Genomic DNA, 19,611 nt, shown 5'->3' with positions numbered 1-19,611 from the left:
CACTCGAACCACAACACCACCACTGGCTCCCTGTGAGGAAAGAATGGCAAGTGAGACTAGGTCATATGAACAATGTGTGTGTGTGTTGGTTGGTTTCTTCCTTGCAATGCTCACTGATTTTACACTGGCATCGTTTATGAATGAGAATATTGTTTAGGCTGGGGAGCCACCTGGGAGCAGGCTCAAATGCTCCTTCAGCAACAGAAAACTCTGGACTGCCAGGTCCTAGTCCAATGCCCTAACAGAAGGTGGCGTGTATACTTTAAGATAGGTGGCACAATCTTTTCCACATGACCCTCAGCTGGCATCTCAGCCCAGATAGCTCCTGTACTTTCTGTATTGCCAGCATGGCATAGTCTGCAACAGGGCTTCAGGAAGCAGAGGGCCCAACTGTTTCCATACAGACCAGGTGTCAGGTCCGTATGAATAACAGTTGCAGCCACAACTCCCATGTTCCAAGGCTTGGAAATAAGGGTGCCGGGGCACAGAATACTCACATCCAGGTACAAGGTTAGGATTGTGGGACCTGAATTCTTCTTTGGCTGGGACTTGGAATCTCAGCCTCCCCCTCCATCAGTAAGTGGGGTGGGTAGAACAAGGTTTGGGGGATAGAGAGTGCCTAGGATTGTGAGGGCAGGCTTAGACACTGTGAAAACTACAACGTGGATTGTGTGAGGATACCCAGAGCTTACAGGGTTAACAGCTCAAGGGAAATGACGTCCTGTCACTGGGGGAGTGGGTGTTCGCATCTTTGTTATGTGAACATCTTTACTTTTCTGTTTTGGCTGCAACAGGAGAGTCATCATGTCTTCGCTTTCTCCTGACTGAATATTTGTTTTGCTGCTGTACAATAAAGCTTCATAGAACAGAAAGCTGCTGTACGAGAATTTTACTGCATGGCTGAGATTCCTTCCACAAAGGCACACCATTGCGCATGATACTCTGCTGTAGCCGGGAGAAGCAGGTTGGCCCAGAGGAAGCGGACTGGACGCCACAACAGTCCCACGGACTCTGATCGGAACAGGTTGTGTGTGCGGAGGGGGTGTAATTGCGCTTGCTGGTAGTTTTCTATATGCAAGGATGCACACAGGAGAAACATTCCACCTATGCAAGCCTGAACTTGCTTGGGCTCAAGTCCTGCTTGCAGGTATCCCACAGGCATGTGATTGGCCACTATGAGAACAGGATGCTGGATAAGATGGTCCATCAGCCTGATCCGAAAAGGTTCTTCTTATGTTCTTATGGTGACAAAGTATCTTCTAGCTTAGGCTAAGAAGCTTTGCAGTTTGGGGTGTATGCATTTTGTCCCAAATATTCCCCAAATCCCCAAGTGACCTTTAAAAATAATAAATAAATAAATAAATAAATAAATAATAAAGAAAACCTTTTCCCCCCCTTATTGAGTAACAGAGTCCTTATATTGCTATTTTATTAATCCAGAATAAATCTATATGCTGTACTTTTGTGTGGATTGTTTAGAATCCTGTCCTGAGCCAAACCCAGCCCCTCGGGGTCACTTGAATCACAATTAATCTCTGTGTCAGTCTTTTGTTTTTACCAGGAGCTTCACGAGGCAGATTGCTAAATTGGCACTTGTTACCTGGGGTGACCTAAGGTTCTGATGAACCCACAGGTTTTCTCCTTGGGCTTTAAATCATGGGGTAGTAGCAAGCGATGGTTAGTGCGGGTTCAGATTGACTCCAGACTCCTCATTCCTTACAATGACAAATGTCATGTCAAAAGTGTTTCTGTAAACGTGCCTCTTCCCATCTTCTGAAGAGCAGAAGGTTGGTGGGAGCCAGGAGAAGAACCAGCCAGCCATTCCCTCGAGTTTCCTTTTTTAAATGATTTATTAAAACACAAAAATTAAAAAACAAAACAAAACAAAAAGCAGGGGGGCAAAACCCTTTGAGACACTCACAGAATTCAAAGGGGGTGGGGAGACACAGTTTGTGGCATTATAAACTTGCCAGAAAGGCCACCCAAGGGTGGGGAGAGCACTGCTTTGATGTCCCACTTGCTGGTATCACAGAAATAAAAACACAGGAGCAATATGACAAAGTAGCTTGGAACACTTTTCTCATTACCCCACAACCCGTGTTAGGAAATCTAGCTGGTCTCACCTGCATTTATGCTCCCAGCTTAAGAGCCAGACTTTCTACTCAGATAGGGGAGGAGGGGGAAAGAGGGGTCCTTAAACAAGAGTTGAGACACCCTTGGCAAAGCCAGAAGGAAATGGTCACGGCAGGCAGGTGGTGGGGTGGGTGGAGCCAGCGAAAGAAACTCAGGGGAAGATCCCAGCAGACTCTAAAGCTCACTGGTTTTCGGACTGCAAAACCGATCACTTTACTATATGGATATCCTGCTCAAAGCAATGAAATGCTGGCTTGTTGTCAATCCTACACACGAGCAACCTAGAGGCAGGCCTCTCTCTATCCATCTGCCTGTATTTCTAAGACCCAAGTTAATTAATGGTACAGAGCAAAAACCACACTTCTAGCCACTGTTTGGCAAGCAGGCAGAGTCAATACTAAAACTAGTAAATCCGATGGCCAGGAAGAGGGAAAATGGGGTGCTTTCCATTCTGGCCAACCCCAACATCAAGGGCTGTCCAGATCTTGTAGGACTCCCAACTCCCAGCAGCCAGCAAGCGCTAGTCAGTGTTGTAGCATATCAGAAGTCCAGCAATGGCCAACCCCTCAGCTGGACATGGTTTGCTAAGGCTTCCAGATGTCAGAGTTCAGAAAGATCTAGGAGTCTAATAAGGCATCCTGAGCTGCTCACAGGAAACCATTCTGGTCTTCTCCACATTCTGCCTTTCTCTCCTGGCATTGCACTTGTGTGTACCATGAGGAACTAAACTCCCACCCTCACTTAATCGAATGGAGCTGGAGAAGCTTTGTGGTCAGGCAGTAGCTTCGGTTCATCTGTTAAAACAATTGCCCAATAACTGAGTGTTGTGCTCATGCGCTGAAAAGGATGAGTGTGCAACCTTCTCTGAACAGCACAGTGGGGAAATAAATAGCAGGAAAGCATCCGAAAAGGGGGGTGGGGGGAACATTCAAAATAGCAGGGACTTGAGGCACACATCCTAGGATCATCCACTGGGTGCCTGCAATACTCACGTAACCCACCAAAAATGAATACGAAGGTCTTCTTGTTGGGGAAATACTGGTTTTTGTCATGGGCGCAGATCAGGACTCCTCAAAGGCAAAGTCCTCCTTCAATGGCAGCCCCAAGGAGGAGATGGAACCATTCCCTGGTCCTCACCATATGGAGCCACAGGCACAATAACCCCTAACACCTTGGTTCACAGGATCCTCAAAGGGTCAGGATTACCCTGAGGAGGTATCTCCACAGCTTGAAACCCTGGGGCCTTAGAAGAAGCCAGCAGATGCAAAGAAAGGCCCTGCCCCTTTAAATGGCCAGATATAGCTTTCAAGGGGCATGGGGGGGGGCTTTACTTAAAGGAATACTAAGCCCTGGTTATAAAGGTTGCTCCAAGACATTGCTAAGACCTATGGCCTATGTCCGCTGCAGGATTGCTGACCATGGTCTTCAAACCCACAGGTTGACCGCTCTCCATGGTGCTGAACTTGCCTTGCCTTCCTGTTTAGCTGGAACCCTGGGGCAACTGATCTCTTCTTCACTTCGGCCATCACCTATCGAGGGCAGAGGGCATTCTCCATAGATCAGGGCACATTTTGGGGATTTAGACAACAGGGGGGTGAGGACACTGGCACACTCTGTATGAGCTTGCCTTCCTGTTTGCCTGGAACCCTGGGGCAACTGATCTCTCCTTCACTTCGGCCATCACCTATCCAGGGCAGAGGGCATTCTCCGTAGATCAGGGCACATTTTGGGGATTTAGACAACAGGGGCATGGGGACACTGGCACATGGGGACACTGGCTAGTGGAGGCTTGGTAAAAAGGAAGGCATCCAGGCCCTTTGAACAGATTGCTCAAGCATATACAGGTGGAAAGGGGCCAAGCCCAGATTACACTCTGGAAGAGCTATATACAGCTGTCTTCATTTTATGGGAAAGACCAGAGTGGTCATGGCAAGGGGTGGACCAACGAAATCAAATCAACAATTCTGGATTGATGTTTTCATATCTGGGCACTTGTAGATTCACTTTGGGATGCGTCCCCCTTGTCTCCTCGCCCTGGTTTTTGCTCAGGGGCACTGAGGACTTTCTACTGTGTGTTCACATCCCAATGCACATTAATGCATCTCCTTTTAAGTTTGATCAAGGTACACCCAGGCCTGGTTCACACATGCACATTCATCACTGGATAGCAGGACAGCTCATGATGCCTTCGTTGCATTGCTTGGGAATGAGCATTCACAAACCCCAAAGACAGAACTTTTGTACCACCACAACTCTTTTTGGTGCAGTCAAGTTTACCTGCCTGTCACTGAGCAGAGGGAAATCAAGCAACAGATGCACACATGTGAGATAGGCCTTGAAGAGGACATGCTTGGTGCTTTCATAGCCCTCATTACTGGAGCCAATTAAAAAGCACATTGCTTGACCCTTGCAAAGCCTTCAATCCTTTACACCATGACCATTAGCCAAACAACATTAAACACTTTGAAGTCCCACTGATTTCAATGGGACAGAGAGTTAACTGAACGGTTAACTCCTGCAGAAAGCGACGGGAGTCTTTGGCTGGACAGAGACCTTGGTGTCCATATTTTCTTTTTGAACCTCAGTTGGCTTTTTCGTTCAAATGCGGGTTGCATCCTTAGTCTTGAACACATATCTGGATTGAGCACAACCACAGTTCAGACCCTCCTTGACACAGCAGCAGCAGCATTCAGTTTACCCAACCTAGCCTGCTCAACGTCTGAGCTCAGAGAGGGAGCTTGTACCTTTTCCAAGCACAGGCCAAACAGGCATTAGCAAGGTTCTCCACTTGAGTCATGACTGCCACACATCTCTGGGCGGGGGTGGGGGGAGGAATAGCGCATTGGCACCTACTCCCAGTCTCTCAATCAGCTGCGTAAGAAAGGGGGACAGCATCCAGGCGAAAAACTGATTAATCCATTTGTAATCCAGCCAACAAACCTTTCAAGTCCTCGATAAGAAAGTGCGAAAGAAAAACCCAAGATACAAGGAAGTGAAAATCTTGCTGTCTCAAGGAAGTTTGTGAAATGGCCCAAGGGATGCGGGGGGTTGTCCTTGTTTTGAAGAACACTTTGAGATGTGAACACAGCAAGCCCAGAGCCACCAAGACTGGCCTTCAATCTTCGATGCAGATGACATCGCAATGCTGTCCCTTGCAGTCTAAGGTTGCACCATCTTTCAGGGGCTCGTGGACCTTTATATCCAGGTGGCTCAAGAGAGGTCCATTGGGTGTTGCTGAAAGGACAAAAATGGAGGGATTATGTTCCGTGGACTGAGTTCAGCCTGGATGGCTCAGTTGGTTAGAGTGTGGTCCTCATAACAGGTTTGATCCCTGTATGGGACAGATGCATTGCAGGGGGTTGGGCTGAGATGATCCTCAGGGTCCCTTCCAACTCTATGATTCTATGAGGTACTTCCATCATGAGCCAGGGTCAATTTGTGTATTAAACATGTGGCCTGACCAATGTCATTTTTAAAAGCAGGGAAGCCAGTATGGACCACAAGATTTCAAACCCTGTTAAGGAGATGCCTTATTTCTGACTAGAGCCCCATATGGAATGCATTTGCAGCAGTCAAATCCCAAAGATGCAAAAAGGCATCCTTGGAGCTACATTTGGGATTGCAGCCTTCTTATGTGATGCAGAGAAAAGGCATAGCTGGTGACACACAGAGGACATGGAGATGGCCGAGGCCGGTGAAGGTGAGTGGTGGCATTGCCTTGCACTCCCCAAATCACCTGAATGGCAGCTAGAACAGGCACACCACAAGGAACTTTGACCTTTCTGCATGGGCAGTCAGCTTCCCAATGAACATGCAAGCACTTTCAACAAGCCTTTCAGGCTGACTCAATGGATGGCCCAGTGCAAGGATGGTCAACGTGGCATTCAAGGGCACAACAGTTCCCTTGAGGTACTCTGCTGCCACCCAGGGAGCTTCTGGAAGCCCCCTCCCCACTCACACCCACCTCGGTCAGGAAAGTAGATAGAGCTGAAGCAGAAGGTTGGGAAAGAAGCTCTTTCCCACTTCCTCTTTTAGGTCTATGTGCATTTTGAAGCTCCAATTACCGTATTTTTTGTTCTATAAGACTCACTTTTCCCCTCCTAAAAAGTAAGGGGGAATGTGTGTACGTCTTATGGAGCGAATGCAGGCTGTGCAGCTATCCCAGAAGCCAGTACAGCAAGAGGGATTGCTGCTTTCACTGCGCAGCAGTGCTGTTCTGGCTTCCGAGATTCAGAATTTTTTTGTTGTTGTTTTCCTCCTCCAAAAACTAGGTGCGTCTTGTGGTCTGGTGCGTCTTATAGAGCGAAAAATATGGTAATTCGGATTCAACCTGGACAAATGAAGCGTGCAGGCACTTTCTCCCTCTGTGTGAATGATCTGAAGAGGAAGGAGGTGCTCAAGGCACTTTCTCGAAAAAACCCAGACATGTCTACAGGTCTAAAAAGGTTGGCAATCCCTGGTCTAGGAGCATCTGAAGTGAAGGAGATGAGCTGTTGATATATTGAGAGGACAGGGCTATTGATAGCTATGCTCTGGTTGTGAGGCAACAATGCTTCTGAATGCTAGTTACTGCAAACCACATGAGGGGAGAGGGCTTTTGTGATCAGATCCTGCTTGCTGGTTTCCTTTTGGGGCATCTGCTTGGTCACTGTGAGAACAGGATGCTAGACTAGATGGCCCATTGGCCTGATCCAGCTGGCTCTTCTTACGTTCTTATGAAACAAGTGAGGACCTGGAAGGTTGCTTCCCCAGACTCTTCAGTCTGGATCTAAAGATAGAAGCAACTCCTCAATGAGAGTCCGCTTAAGAGGCAGGCAGTAGCTGCCATGTGGAGGCCATTGGAAGCCGTGTGGGGAAACTGGGTTTCTGCCCAATCCTGAAGACTGTCAGCAGCAGCAAACTGGGATGAGGGTGACATTCCTCTTATATTCCAGGCCGCACCTGCTTCCTCCTTAGAAAGAACCTCTTTCTGGCCAGTTTCCTGGTTCCACAGAGTGGTTCTTGTGATAAACCACAGAACTGGGCCCAATGGTGGATGGACCATCTGCCAATCCCTTTCCTTAAAATTTGAAAAAGGGTAATTATTCATAGAATTTTAGGACTGAAGAGTTGGAAAGTACCCCAAGGGTCATCTAGTCCAACCCCCGGCCATGCACCCTGGGCCAACAACATCTGTTGAGTTCTTAAGAAGCAGGGGGGGCGGCTACAGAATGCACCACAATTTAAGGTTGAATTATAGCACCAAAGACTTCTGAGTGCTAGTCATGGAATAAGAGGAAAGGTCCTCTTGTGGATCAGGAATTGAGCAGGGGGTAAGAATAAATGGACAGTGAAAATATTGAATGAAAATGGGTTGTATTAGGTTAAATGACTTGCCAAAAATGTGTATATTAATAAATACTGCAGAAAATGTGTATATTAGGTAAAATGCATGAGGACTTTTTAAAGACTGGAAATAGTTAGAAACTGAAATCGACAGATTCATTGGTCCTTGCTCTTGAGTATTTTCACAACAAATATACACAGGCAACACAGCAGACTTAACTGTCACAGCTCCGCAAATAAATAAACTCAGGAATTGTGGTTTGCTAAGGATGCTGACAATTCCCCATTTGAGATCCACTGTTTGTTAAATAACTTCATCTTCCTGAGGAGAAGCAAAAGCTCTTTGATTAGTCTGATGTGCAGATTCTCTTTCTTGGCCAAAGCTACCTCACCAGGTTGTCATGAGGGTTAAGATGAATAGCCCCAAGTAAACCACAATTTTGAGCCCAGGGATTCAAACCTAATTCAATTAATTTTTTCACCCCCAAAATGGCATCTCTCTATGAAGATTCTCAGAAGAAAGCCAGCTCCTCTAGTGATCTATTCCTTTTAGAGAGAGCAGAATGTAGTGTTGAAGTGTCAGAATAGTACTTGGGATGCCCTGGGTTCATATCCCCACTCAGCCACCTGAGCTTAACCTACCTGCAGGAGTGTTTGTGAGGATAAGTGCAGGGGGGGTAAATGGTTAAGTCCCCCTCTCAGGTTCAATGCAAGAGATGAGTTTAACAGGGAAATAAAGAAGGGATATGAATTTAATAGAAAGACATAAGAATAGAGAAATAAAACATTTTAAAAGCTACTGAGGCTTGAAAGGGGAAGGCTGTTAAAATGGGGTGATGATTAAAAGGTGGGGGCGACTCCCAGCAAAGGCCATTTTGCAGTGCAGGTGTCAGGATCCAGAGAGCTCTTGGGAGAGACAAGTCCAGTGGGCTGGAAGAGGTGAGGTCCTAGACTCAGGATATCTGGGCAAGGGACCTCTGAGCTTCAATCCATGCAAAGAATGGAAGGGAGCAAGTTTGGGGGGCAGGCAGTTCCATAGGAGGGAAAAGAGGGGGGGTGCTTAAGAGTTCCAAAGAAGAGAGAATTTCAGCAGGCGCATCAGCTATCCCCTAGTCAGCTATTCCTGCGTGCTCTCCCTACTGAAATCTCTCCTCCCCCCCCCCCAACTCTTAAAGGAGAAGCACTGGCCTATTTTGCATCTGCCCACCCCGGTGCTGTTGCTGATCAAGGTCACTAAGGTTGGACCTCCCATATAACATAATTTTAATTAATACCAAGAAAGAGTGCTGCACTGATTAATCAGGTAGATTAATCAGAGAGGGGGAGTTAGAACCTATTGGCTGGTGGAAGATGGCTATAGTTAATAGGGCAAAATGTTTTTAAAATATAATTTTTTATTGCATTGTGATTTTATTTTTGTACTTACCAGAAAAAGTACTTGTTGAGCACATGCTTTCATTTAAAAAATCCTTTTAACAGAGGAATGCCTTTTGTTTCAGGTGCCTTTTGACTCCCTACAAATTCAACTGGCTAAGCATAATTAATGGATTGTTGTGCCGTAGAACCTTTTGCATGTTTACTTGCTGTGTTAACCGGGGGTTGCGCCATAGAAAGCACCCTTAGAATCACAGCATAAAGCTCAGGGGATCAAATCAACCAAGGTTTTGCCCGTCAGGTGACAACGCGAACTCCAAAGGTTGCAAGTTTGCCACCTGCAGGAAGACTAAGCTGGTCACAGCAGTGCCAGCCACCCCCACCCTGCCCAAAGACAGAATGACAGAACACAGTTTATCAGAGAGTAATAAGCGTGGCCTTACCTCTCGTAGCAATGAGAACTGCAGAGGAAACTCTCGCAAACGGCTAAATATCTATTGATAAGAGAGAAAACAGCTGGCTTGCCCAATGCCCTTTTGTTTTTTGACTCATGGCCCCCACTTTAAAATTTGTACTCTTAAGAGAAGAGAGAGAGAGAGAGAAATGAGAGGGGGCAGCTGCAAGGAACCTCAACTCACCCGTCACGTAAGGTCCCAGGGGCATCTGGCTATAGTTGACAATCCCACCTGGTCCTGGACCACGGAAGTTTGGGCCAAAGTTGTTGCTGTAGATCTGGGAGGAGCCAAAAGAGGCCTGGAGAGGGTGGAGTTGGGGAAGAGCATTTATTTGAAAACACAAACCAATCCGTCCCCAAAGGCTCTGGGTGGATAACATTTAGAAACAAAGAAACCATCAATATTACAATGATTTTTTTAACTGCTGACGATTGATGCTGTGTAGAAAATAACTTTAGCAAAAGAACAACCCTTTGCCCCATGGAATTTATAATCTCAATTTCAAATGGGGTGGGGTTGCAAGTAAGGGAAGAGGAGAAATAGGCTTGAATTTGAATTGCTACAGGGTCAGCTGAATTGCAATTGCATCCCCAACAGATATATGGTTTGGAATAATAATAATAATAATAATAATAATAATAATAATAATAATAATTTATTATTTATACCCCGCCTATCTGGCTGGGCTTCCCCAGCCACTCAAAATATTCCAAATATTCCCCAGCCACTCAAAATATTCCAAAATTCCAACAAAATATTAAAATACAATAATGCATCAAACATTAAAAGCTTCCCTAAACAGGTCTGCCTTCAGATGTCTTCTAAAAGTCTGGTAGTTATTGTTCTCTTTGACATCTGGAATGCAATTGCATCCCAAACGGATAAATAGTTTGTCTCATTTCTTTACGACTCCACACAGAACATCTGGCCACACACAAAAAACCCAAGCCCCCCCCCCCCAATTAGTGGGGAAAGGCTTTCCAGAGAAAATAGGAGTGCATTCTGGGTGTGCTGATGCACCCTGCCTCTAACCTGCTGGATGCTGGGGTCGCTCCCCCGGTTTGTCAGCCGGCTCAGGATGCTTCTCTCGGACATCTGGAGGCGAGCGGCCACAGGTGGGATGCGGGAAAGCATGGAGGGCAACCGAGTCACATCGGCTTTCATGTCGCTCAGCAGCTCTTCCAGCTGGTTTAGGACTGCAAGACAGTTGGGCACCTGTGAGTCCCAGAAACCTGTACCCAACCCATCTGGGAACACCGCAGATTTTTCCTTCTGTGTAACTTAGGCTGCCATTTCTTATATTTTATTTCAGTACATGCCACCATAGGAAATCCATTAGCTGTGGGTGCATCTAACAGAGCACAGTGCAGCCCATGAAAACCTATCCCATGATAAAATTGTTAGTGTTTTTTTAATGCAACAGCATTTATAAAAATTTAAATAAATTAAATCGTTTATTGTTTTCCTGATCTATACAGAAAAGTGAGCCTGGTGGGCTGATTATGGGATCAGATTCTGAGAGAGAATTGTAACCAATGGGATGCCCAAAAAGCTATGAAAGTCCATGGCACAGAATTGTAAAGTTGGAAGGTACCCCCCCAATCTAGTCCAACCCCCTGCAATACAGGAATCATAGCTCAAGAATCCCTGAAAGACGGCCATCCAACCTCTGTTGAAAAATCTCCAATGAAAGGGAGTCCACCACCTTCTGAGGAGCTGCATTCCATCGTAGAGCAGCTATTACCATCAGAAAGTTCTTCCTAATGTCTAATAGGAATCTCCTTTCTTGCAATTTGAGTCCATTGGTTCGGGTCCTGTGCTCTGGGGCAGGAGGAAACAAGCTTGCTCCATCTTCCGTGGGACAGCCCTTCAGATATTTGAAGATGGGTTCATATACCCTTTTCTGGTCTAAACATCCCCAACTTCCAATCCCTGTGAGGCCTGGTTTCCATCTTGGCCGCCCTCTCTGCAGAGAGAGATGAGTCATACACCCTTTGGGGGTGTTCTTACTGTGCAAACTCTCCCCTCCTTCCCACACCCACAACGCACACAGAGTTATATTTACTGATTGCAGACATTTAAATTCCAGTTGTTGTTGTTGTTGTTGTTGCTGCTGCTGCTGCTGCTGCTGCTGCTGTTGTTGTTGATCCGAGTAGTTCATTTTGCCAGTGCTCCCACAGCACAGCTAATAGTGTGAGTTCAGGTTCCCTTACAACCTGAAAAAGCTCTTTCCTCTCTTAGCCACTGTGGAGGTGACACTCCACCTGTGCTGAGGCAAACCTCGGACCATGCATGCAACAGTGTGCCAAGGAGCATTGCGCCCACGCTCCCTGACCTTTTGCCTTCTTGGCTAGCAAACAGGGTTTTCCCCTGACCATTTGTCCTCTCACAGATTTGGTTACTAGACATAACGCTTGGCTGCAGCATGACCGGGGATGCAGACATAATCAAGGATCAGGGAAAACATTTTAGGGAAACACCTGCTAACACATGTATTTGTTAATGCTGGAAATGTGCTTAGATGGAAATACGTCATGTTCAGAGTGGTTTCACTACTGTTTCCAATTGTTGACTTCTGCTAATAAAAGGAGCCTCTACAGAACTACAGGATTACGGAACTCGATGGGACGCGGGTGGCGCTGTGGGTTAAACCACAAAGCCTAGGGCTTGCCAATCAGAAGGTCAGCGGTTCGAATCCCCACGATGGTGTGAGCTCCCGTTGCTCGGTTCCTGCTCCTGCCAACCTAGCAGTTCGAAAGCACGTCAAAGTGCAAGTAGATAAATAGGTACCTCTCCGGCGGGAAGGTAAATGGCATTTCCGTGTGCTGCTCTGGTCCGCCAGAAGTGGATTAGTCATGCTGGCCACAGGACCCGGAAGCTGTATGCTGGCTCCCTCAGCCAATAAAGCGAGATGAGCACCGCAACCCCAGAGTCGGCCACGACTGGACCTAATGGTCAGGGGTCCCTTTACCTTTTTACTAGAGAACTAGCTAGCAGCCTGCTTGGAGCATGCTTGCCAGTGTGCTTCTGCATAACTCACCTGGCTTCAACCTCCTGTTGTCCTCGTTATTCCTACAGCCACCACTCTCCCAACTGGCATGGGAGAAGCAGACGAGGTGGAGGGAGTCAAGGGAGCAGGGAAAGCAGTCCCTTTTTGGGAAACACCCACCTTTATGAAGGACGGCGTTGGCGGGCTTGTTCCCCGCCAGGGACTCTTTGGAGAGGTGCTGGTGGCTCTCAGCAAGGCACTCCACTTCAGCCAAGCGAGCGTTCAAGGCCATGGCCGGGTGATTGGGGTCCTGGGTCATGTTGAGGTATGCTGCCCGGCGGAGCTGCTCCTCAATCACCAGTGCCTGCTCCAGCAACTGCAAAGAGGATACGGGGAGCAGTGCCGTTAACCTTGCAGAATCCTCCAAGATGCAGAGGTGGCCTCTGACACAGATAGCAGCAGCCGAGGAACAGCAGAGTGTGCAAAACTTGGACCAGGAGAACATAAGCAGAGCCTGCTGGATCAGGCCAGTGGCCCATCTACTCCAGCATCCTGTTCTCACAGTGGCCAAGCAGGTTCCCTAATGGAAAACCCACAAGCAGGAGCCCAAAGAGTGCTCTTGTTTCCAGCAACTGGCATTGAGAAGCATTGCTGCTACTGTATAGGCAGAGCATAGCCTTCATGCCTAGTGGCCACTGATAGCCTTATCCTTTCAATATCCCATTACACAGGGGGATGCGGATGGGGAGGCACATCAAGACAGCCTGCGGAGATTTAAAACACCCATTTAAATTGTCTCTGTTTGCACCAGGAGTGAGGGCATCTGGGGACCCTTCCGGCTATGTTACATCCTCAACTGAATCATTCTGGGAGTCCAGCAACATTTGCAGGCCTGCAAATGCTCCCCGCTCCTGATTTACATCAGTCCACCCTGAAAGGTACACTGCCTCTGTCCATGGAAGCTCGCCTTTGCTACTGTGGCTGAGACCTGGTGATAGGTTTTATCCCCTGCAAACGTGGCCGCTCTCAAATGGGTATTTTTGGAAACCCACCTTGAACCGCCGTGCCAGGAACTTGTTCTTCATCTCCAAGTAGTTACCCTTGTGGATCTCTGACTTGAAGGGCTCATTCAGGATTACATAATGCGGGTCATTCTGGATGTCTTGCCAGCGGGCGTAGCCGTGACTTAGGCAGCAGAAGGGAGAGGCGTTAAGGGAACAACAGTACCATCTGGCATCTGAAACATCTCCATTCATTCACTTATTCATTCATTCCTGCCTTTTTCCCTGACAGAGACTCAAGGTGGCTTACAGATAACATAGAAACGGGAGTAATTTAAAAAAACAATCAAACATTAATACAGCTACAGATAATAACAATAAAAACATAACAGTACCACCCCTTTCCTTAAAAGTAGTCAGTTCCCAAAAGCCTGTTGGAAAAAGAAAGTCTTCACCTGTTAACAGAAGGACAGCAAGGTGGGAGCCAGTCGGGCTTTTTTAGGAAGAGAGTTTCAGAGTCTGGGAACAGCCAATGAAAAGAAAGACGTAGAAAGGAGCTTTCAATTTCTACTTTTCCCAGTCTTAAAGTTGGTTTGCCCCATTTCCACTTCAGCTTGGGCAATTTTCATGGAAGATTATCCCAGAGAATCTTCATGCACATTCCTCCTAACGGAATGCATTTTTGCATGTTCACTAATATTTCATTTTATTTATTTAAAATAAATTGATTGTTAAAAAAAACCACCAAAAAAACCCCCCACGTCAGGGCAGTTTACCAAAAAGATAAAGCAATAAAATGACCACTAAAAAAAATTAACTACAATAATTTCATTTTTTTGAAAAGTTTCAATAACAATAGACTACTGAAAACAGATTAAAACTTGCATCACCTTTCTAAACCTCAAGGCAGACTTGCCTAAAACCAAAATAATTTTAGCAGGCACCGAGAAGAATAGAGTGAAGGTGTCTGCCAGATCTCAATAGGCAGGGAGTTCCAAAGTGTAGATGCCACCACACTAAAGGATCGAGTTCTTACAAATATGGAATGGGTATTACGTGGCACCTGGAACAGGGCCAGATCTTCTGAGAAAAAACTGTGGTTCTGCATGAACTTGCCCCTGTTATATGCTTTTTTTGGATGCATTTGTTTTCATTACAAAATCCAGTAATAATAAGGATTTGTATGCTGCCCATCTGGCGCAGTCCCCAGTGCCATCTCCCGGTAGGGCTGCGTAGGACCCTTCCCGTCAGAGTAGACAACATTGAGCCAGATGGACCAATGGTCTGACTCAGATTGGGCAGCTGCCTAGGTTATTATATCTCTGTGTATGCAGCTTGGCCGAATAAGAATGTGAACTGCCCTTTGGATTTCACACTTCTCCCTGTTTTGAGCCCTCAGCTCAAGAAACATACCAAAATGCACATTTCAGGATTAAGTACCTTTGGAAATGTGCACACAAGATAAAATAGGGAGCTGAATACGAATCTGCGTGCATTTTTAAAACAAAACATAATAATAAGCCCACATTAATGCAGAAACAGGGTGGGACCAACTTATATGTGCAAAATTGACATGGGCCAGGAACAGGGAAGGGCCGTAGCTCAGTGGGCTAGAGCATCTGCCTCGCATGCAGAAGGTTCCAGGTTCGATTCCCGACAGCGCCTCCAGGTAGGGCTAGGAGTGACCTCTGCCTGAAACCCTGGAGAGCCACTGCTGCCAGTCAGTGTAGGCAATACTGATCAAGATGGAGAAATGGTCTGACTCGGCAGGAGGCAGCTGAAGGAAACCACCGCCACATCCAGCCCTGACTTCCCATAACCACGGCAAGGATACGTGACGATTCCTGCCAGGAGCCAGTAATCGTGCCTCCGGTGCCAGATGTCGTAAATCTTCCCCGAGGAGACAGCCGCCCTCTCCTCGTTCTGCCACAGCGTGTGCAGTTCTGTAAAGTGAGAGCGGAGAGATGCTGCGTTTCAGGCGCCACACCAGCTGCGGACTGGAATGTCAAGAGGAGGCTTAATAATGCTTGACATTTCCACAGCCCTTGTGGGTAGGAAGCCTTGCACAAACTCTCAAAGGGAGGCCGCTGTTATTAACTCCACAGGGAGCCCAGTGACAGCAGGCTGCCCAGGAGTCCAGGCAACCAAGCCAAGAAATTCTTGCGGTTCCTGCATTGCATGGGGGTTGGGCTAGATGGGCCTTAAGGGTCCCTTCCCTACATTTCTATGCATGTTGCCAGGGCTCTGCCTTACCTCTGATCCTGTGTTATGCCTCTGTGTGAATTCATCATCGTCATTACTATTATTATTACCAATATTATTAATATTGAACAGTTCTTTATATAGTGCCATCAATGTACACGGCTCTGTACACTAATGAAGTAAGAAATTCTACCCCACAGGGCATGCAATCTAAGACAACAAACCCCAAACAGTAAAAATCAGTAGTTTGAAATGCACAATTCCCAATGCATAGCAGAATTAGGTACACTTAGAGGACGTTGCCTGTCGCATCTCTGCATAACTCACTGCTCTGTCCTTTCCTCCTCCCAGTTAGAGGGCAAGCAATTCTGCCATGTCTCTGCATCAGTCACTCCCTGTGCAGGGCATGGCAGAATTATCTGCCCTCAGAGGAGGCTGCCTGCTGTGTCTCTGCCCAGCTTGCTGCCCTAGCTTTGCATCCTTCCTCTCAGCCTCTGCTTGGGGCAGGTAATGCATCATATGCGACTGGATCAGAATTGCCCCCTCCTTCTGAGGAGAGTGCTGCTCGCCGTGTCTCTGTATAAGTCACTGCTCTGAGCTTCCCAACTTCCAACCAAAAATATGGGGCTGAGATGGTAACAATGAAGCATGCCTCCAATGAAGGAACAGAGCTTCAGCCACCAGGATCTCACAGGGGGAGGCTGGCTTTCCAGGAGGTTGGGGCCTGCTCACGTGTACCTGTGAAGCCCCCGTCAGCGATGTTGAACATGAATCGGATCCCACTCTTGTCGTCCTTCTTCCCATCCTCCTCCTCCTCCTTTTCTCCATTCTGCTGAGCCTCTGACAGCTCCTTTTCTTCTGCCTTGGCATCATCTGCTTAGCAAAACACAGGGGCACCCCATCACAAGAACACAAACATAAGAACATACCAAGGGCCTGGTGGGTCATGCCAATGGCCCGTCCTGTCCAGCATCCCATTCTCACAATGGACAACCAGGGGAAATTCATTTTTATAAATGCTGTATTATGTTAAGGTCCGGTTAATTACAATAACTTTGTTTTGTTCTGTTTTGTTTTCTACATAGGTTCTCTTCTTCTTCTTCTTCTTCTTCTTCTTCTTCTTCTTCTTCTTCTTCTTCTTCTTCTTCTTCTTCCTGTCGTACTCTGCACACTTGTAATTATGTATATTTTATTTTTCAATAAAGAATATAGCATAAAAAGAGGGTGAATTGGGGGGGGGGGCGGGTTTGCTTAACAATGCAGACCAAATGAAATCCTTAGGGAGACCAGAGTCTTGCAGGGGTTCTATATAACGATGGCTAGTTGCTGCTAAATTAATAATATCCTGAGTAAAGTGGATGGAATCCATCAAGTCTGCCTGCTCTAACACTGGCTCTATGCAGGGTAATCCCTCATTGCTAATCAAAAGTGACTCGTTAATTGCTGGGGGCGGAGAACAGTAGCCAACCAGATGGCCATGAATGGAAACCACAAGCAGGAGCTGAGCACAGGAGCCCCCTCCTTCCCCACACTGTGGTTTCCAGCAACTGGGATTCAGAAACAGACAGTGGAGGCAGAGCATAGCCATGATGGCTGGTTCCCATTGATTGCCTTATTCTCCCCAATGAATTTGACCAGCCCTCTTCAAAAGCCATCCAAGCTGGCAGCCTTCAAGTGTGTGATGGAGCAGGTTTTCCAGAGCAGGGGTGCCAAGTTGAATAAAACATTGTAGGGGCCCAGGTGAGTCCCGCCTCACATAATTGATCACGTGACACAGTGCACACACACACACACCATTTGAATGGGTATGCCCAGCAACTTTGTGGGAGCCCATCTCCCTCAAATATTTTGTAGTGGGGACTGAAGCCGTCACGGCCCCTAAACGTTGCCTCCTATGCTCCAGGGTGAGCTTGGCATTCAAGCCATGCTCAGCTGGAAGAAGATGCCCTGACTTTTATCCTGGCAAACCTCATCTAGAGGCCCCAAGTGCCGCTTAGACCTTTGCCTGCCCACGTTGCAGTTGTAACGGTGGGATATTTAAGAAACCCTTCAGAACATTTGCGCAGGACAGAAAGGAAATCGATCCTGAGAAATCAAGGATTTCTCGGTCCAGCATATCTGAAGGAGCATCTCCACCCCCATCATTCTACCCGGACACTGAGGTCCAGTGCCGAGGGCTTTCTGGTGGTTCCCTCGCTGCGAGAAGCCAGGTTACAGGGAACCAGGCAGAGGGCCTTCTCAGTAGTGGCGTCCGCCCTGTGGAACGCCCTCCCACCAGATGTCAAAGAGAACAACAACTACCAGACTTTTAGAAGACATCTGAAGGCAGCCCTGCTTAGGGAAGCTTTTAATGTTTGATGCATTACTGTATTTTAATATTTTGTTGGAAGCCACCCAGAGTGGCTGGGGAAGCCCAGCCAGATGCGCGCGGTATAAATAATCAGTTGTTGCTATTGTTGTGGTGGTGGTGGTGGTGGTTATTGATTTTTGAGGAAATTGAGCAAGTTGTTGGCTCTCAAGAAACTGGTGGGGAGGAGCCCAAGCAGGATCTGCAGTAGCGGCCAAAGGGACAGCCCTTTTGACCCTTGATATGAGAAACAAAGGAAAAGTTATATTTGCTTATGACTATGCATGCTGAGCTGGGTAAAAACTGAAGAGGCGGCTTCTTACCTGACTTGGGTTCTTTACTGCTTCCTTTACAAGGGCTGGCATTTGATTCCGGCTTTGCAGCTGGCTTTTCATTCTCCTGGGAGGCCTCATCTGCAGGAGCTGGGCAGGGTGGGGGGTAGGCAGGGAGGAGCGGAAGGAAGCAAAGCCTCGCATCAGCTAACAAGGAGATGAACACAGTTTTCCATCAGGCAGCTTTGCATCAGAAATTGTCACCTGGGGCAGTGGGGATAACATGGCCCTCTTTGGGGCTTCGTCCCAAATATATTAATAGCCTCATCTCTCACATTTAAAACCATGCAAGTTGTTGGTCATCACTGCCTCCAGTGGAAGTGAGTTCCATAGGTTAGCTATGTGCTGTGTGGTCATATAATATAGCCCCTCATCCTATGGATGTGCACACTATGATGCGAGGCAGCTTTATTTACACTACTTTTTATTGCACTCTATTATACACGTTTAGATAATTCTATGTGCTTTCTTTCTTAGTGCTGGTCATTGACAATAAAGATTTGCTTTGAACCCACGTTCCTCACACTGGCTCAATATTGCAGGTGCAAAATGACATCCAGCGAACTAGAGCAGGGTCTGGTTTGATGGGTCGTTCTGAGGCACCGGTCAACCCCCAAAACCCATTGCTCTTGCACTGTCACCTCCCCACGGCATCTTATCAGCCCCACACCTTTTGCTGGCTGCTCAGGGACAGGCTCCGCCCTCTCTCCCTCTTCGATGCTCTCTTCGCCTGGTTTTGCTTGTCCCACCACAATTTCCTCCTTCTCGTCCTTCTCCGTTTTCTCTCTGTTCACCGGCACCTTAACATAAAGCAGAGTTTCCATCATCCCAGGCTCTTTCCAATATGAATTTGTCTGATCCTGATGGGGGCTGTTGGAAGGTAGACTGCAGTCTGTGGGTCAGTGCCCTATTCGCCCTGGTGGATCAGCCCCACTGCTCTTTCTCATACCCTTCTTTTTTCTTCTTTGTTATTATTAGTAGTATTTTCTTGATGCCAACCCATATATTTTCCCAGTTTACTCTGGGTTATCCCTTTCTGGGTGAAATTCAATATTATTATTATTTTAACTAACCTGCTGCCAACAACCCATCTGCAACATCTCAACGTCCCACTTGCAACCCTAAGTCCCCATCTGTGCCCCAAGGATGCCCCTCCTAACTCAAAGGATATGCCCTTACCTGGCTCTCCCGTGGCTTTTTTGCCCTCTGCTCCAAAGGATCTTTTTCCTGGGGGATCCCTGGCTGTGGATCCACTTTGTCTGAAACAAGAGACGAGGCCCGCAAATGAAATACAGGCAGCTTGGCAAAATCCTGCACACAAAAATCGCTTTCTAGGCTCTTGCATGGAAATTATTAAGGCTGGTGGTTCTGTTTCTACAGCTATTAGCCATCATTGTATTAGGAGTGGCCCTCCAGGTTGTGCTGGACTTCATCTCCCATCAGCCCCTGCGAG

General features: G+C 47.2%; 1 protein-coding gene across 4 annotated transcripts in view; it reads right to left on the bottom strand.

Annotated features, from left to right (window-relative positions):
- Window positions 1-3,761: 3,761 nt before the first annotated feature.
- CHD5 (chromodomain helicase DNA binding protein 5) overlaps window positions 3,762-19,611 on the bottom strand; it is a 62,460-nt gene continuing 46,610 nt past the window's right edge. For all 4 annotated transcript variants that reach the window (XM_083452035.1, XM_083452037.1, XM_083452038.1 and 1 more), the window contains 11 exons: window positions 19,338-19,417; window positions 18,829-18,958; window positions 18,150-18,248; window positions 16,218-16,352; window positions 15,112-15,220; window positions 13,329-13,461; window positions 12,457-12,652; window positions 10,320-10,483; window positions 9,471-9,585; window positions 9,276-9,326; window positions 3,762-5,367 (listed from right to left, as the gene is read on the bottom strand). In XM_083452035.1, the coding sequence (XP_083308161.1) occupies window positions 9,319-9,326; window positions 9,471-9,585; window positions 10,320-10,483; window positions 12,457-12,652; window positions 13,329-13,461; window positions 15,112-15,220; window positions 16,218-16,352; window positions 18,150-18,248; window positions 18,829-18,958; window positions 19,338-19,417 (1,169 nt within the window). In that variant the 3' untranslated portion in view covers window positions 3,762-5,367; window positions 9,276-9,318. The remainder of the gene's footprint in view (window positions 5,368-9,275; window positions 9,327-9,470; window positions 9,586-10,319; window positions 10,484-12,456; window positions 12,653-13,328; window positions 13,462-15,111; window positions 15,221-16,217; window positions 16,353-18,149; window positions 18,249-18,828; window positions 18,959-19,337; window positions 19,418-19,611) is intronic.

This window comes from Podarcis tiliguerta (genome assembly GCF_965153285.1).
Source record: "Podarcis tiliguerta genome assembly, chromosome: 8".
Taxonomy (NCBI): domain Eukaryota; kingdom Metazoa; phylum Chordata; class Lepidosauria; order Squamata; family Lacertidae; genus Podarcis; species Podarcis tiliguerta.
This window is presented reverse-complemented; position numbering and strand designations above follow the sequence as displayed.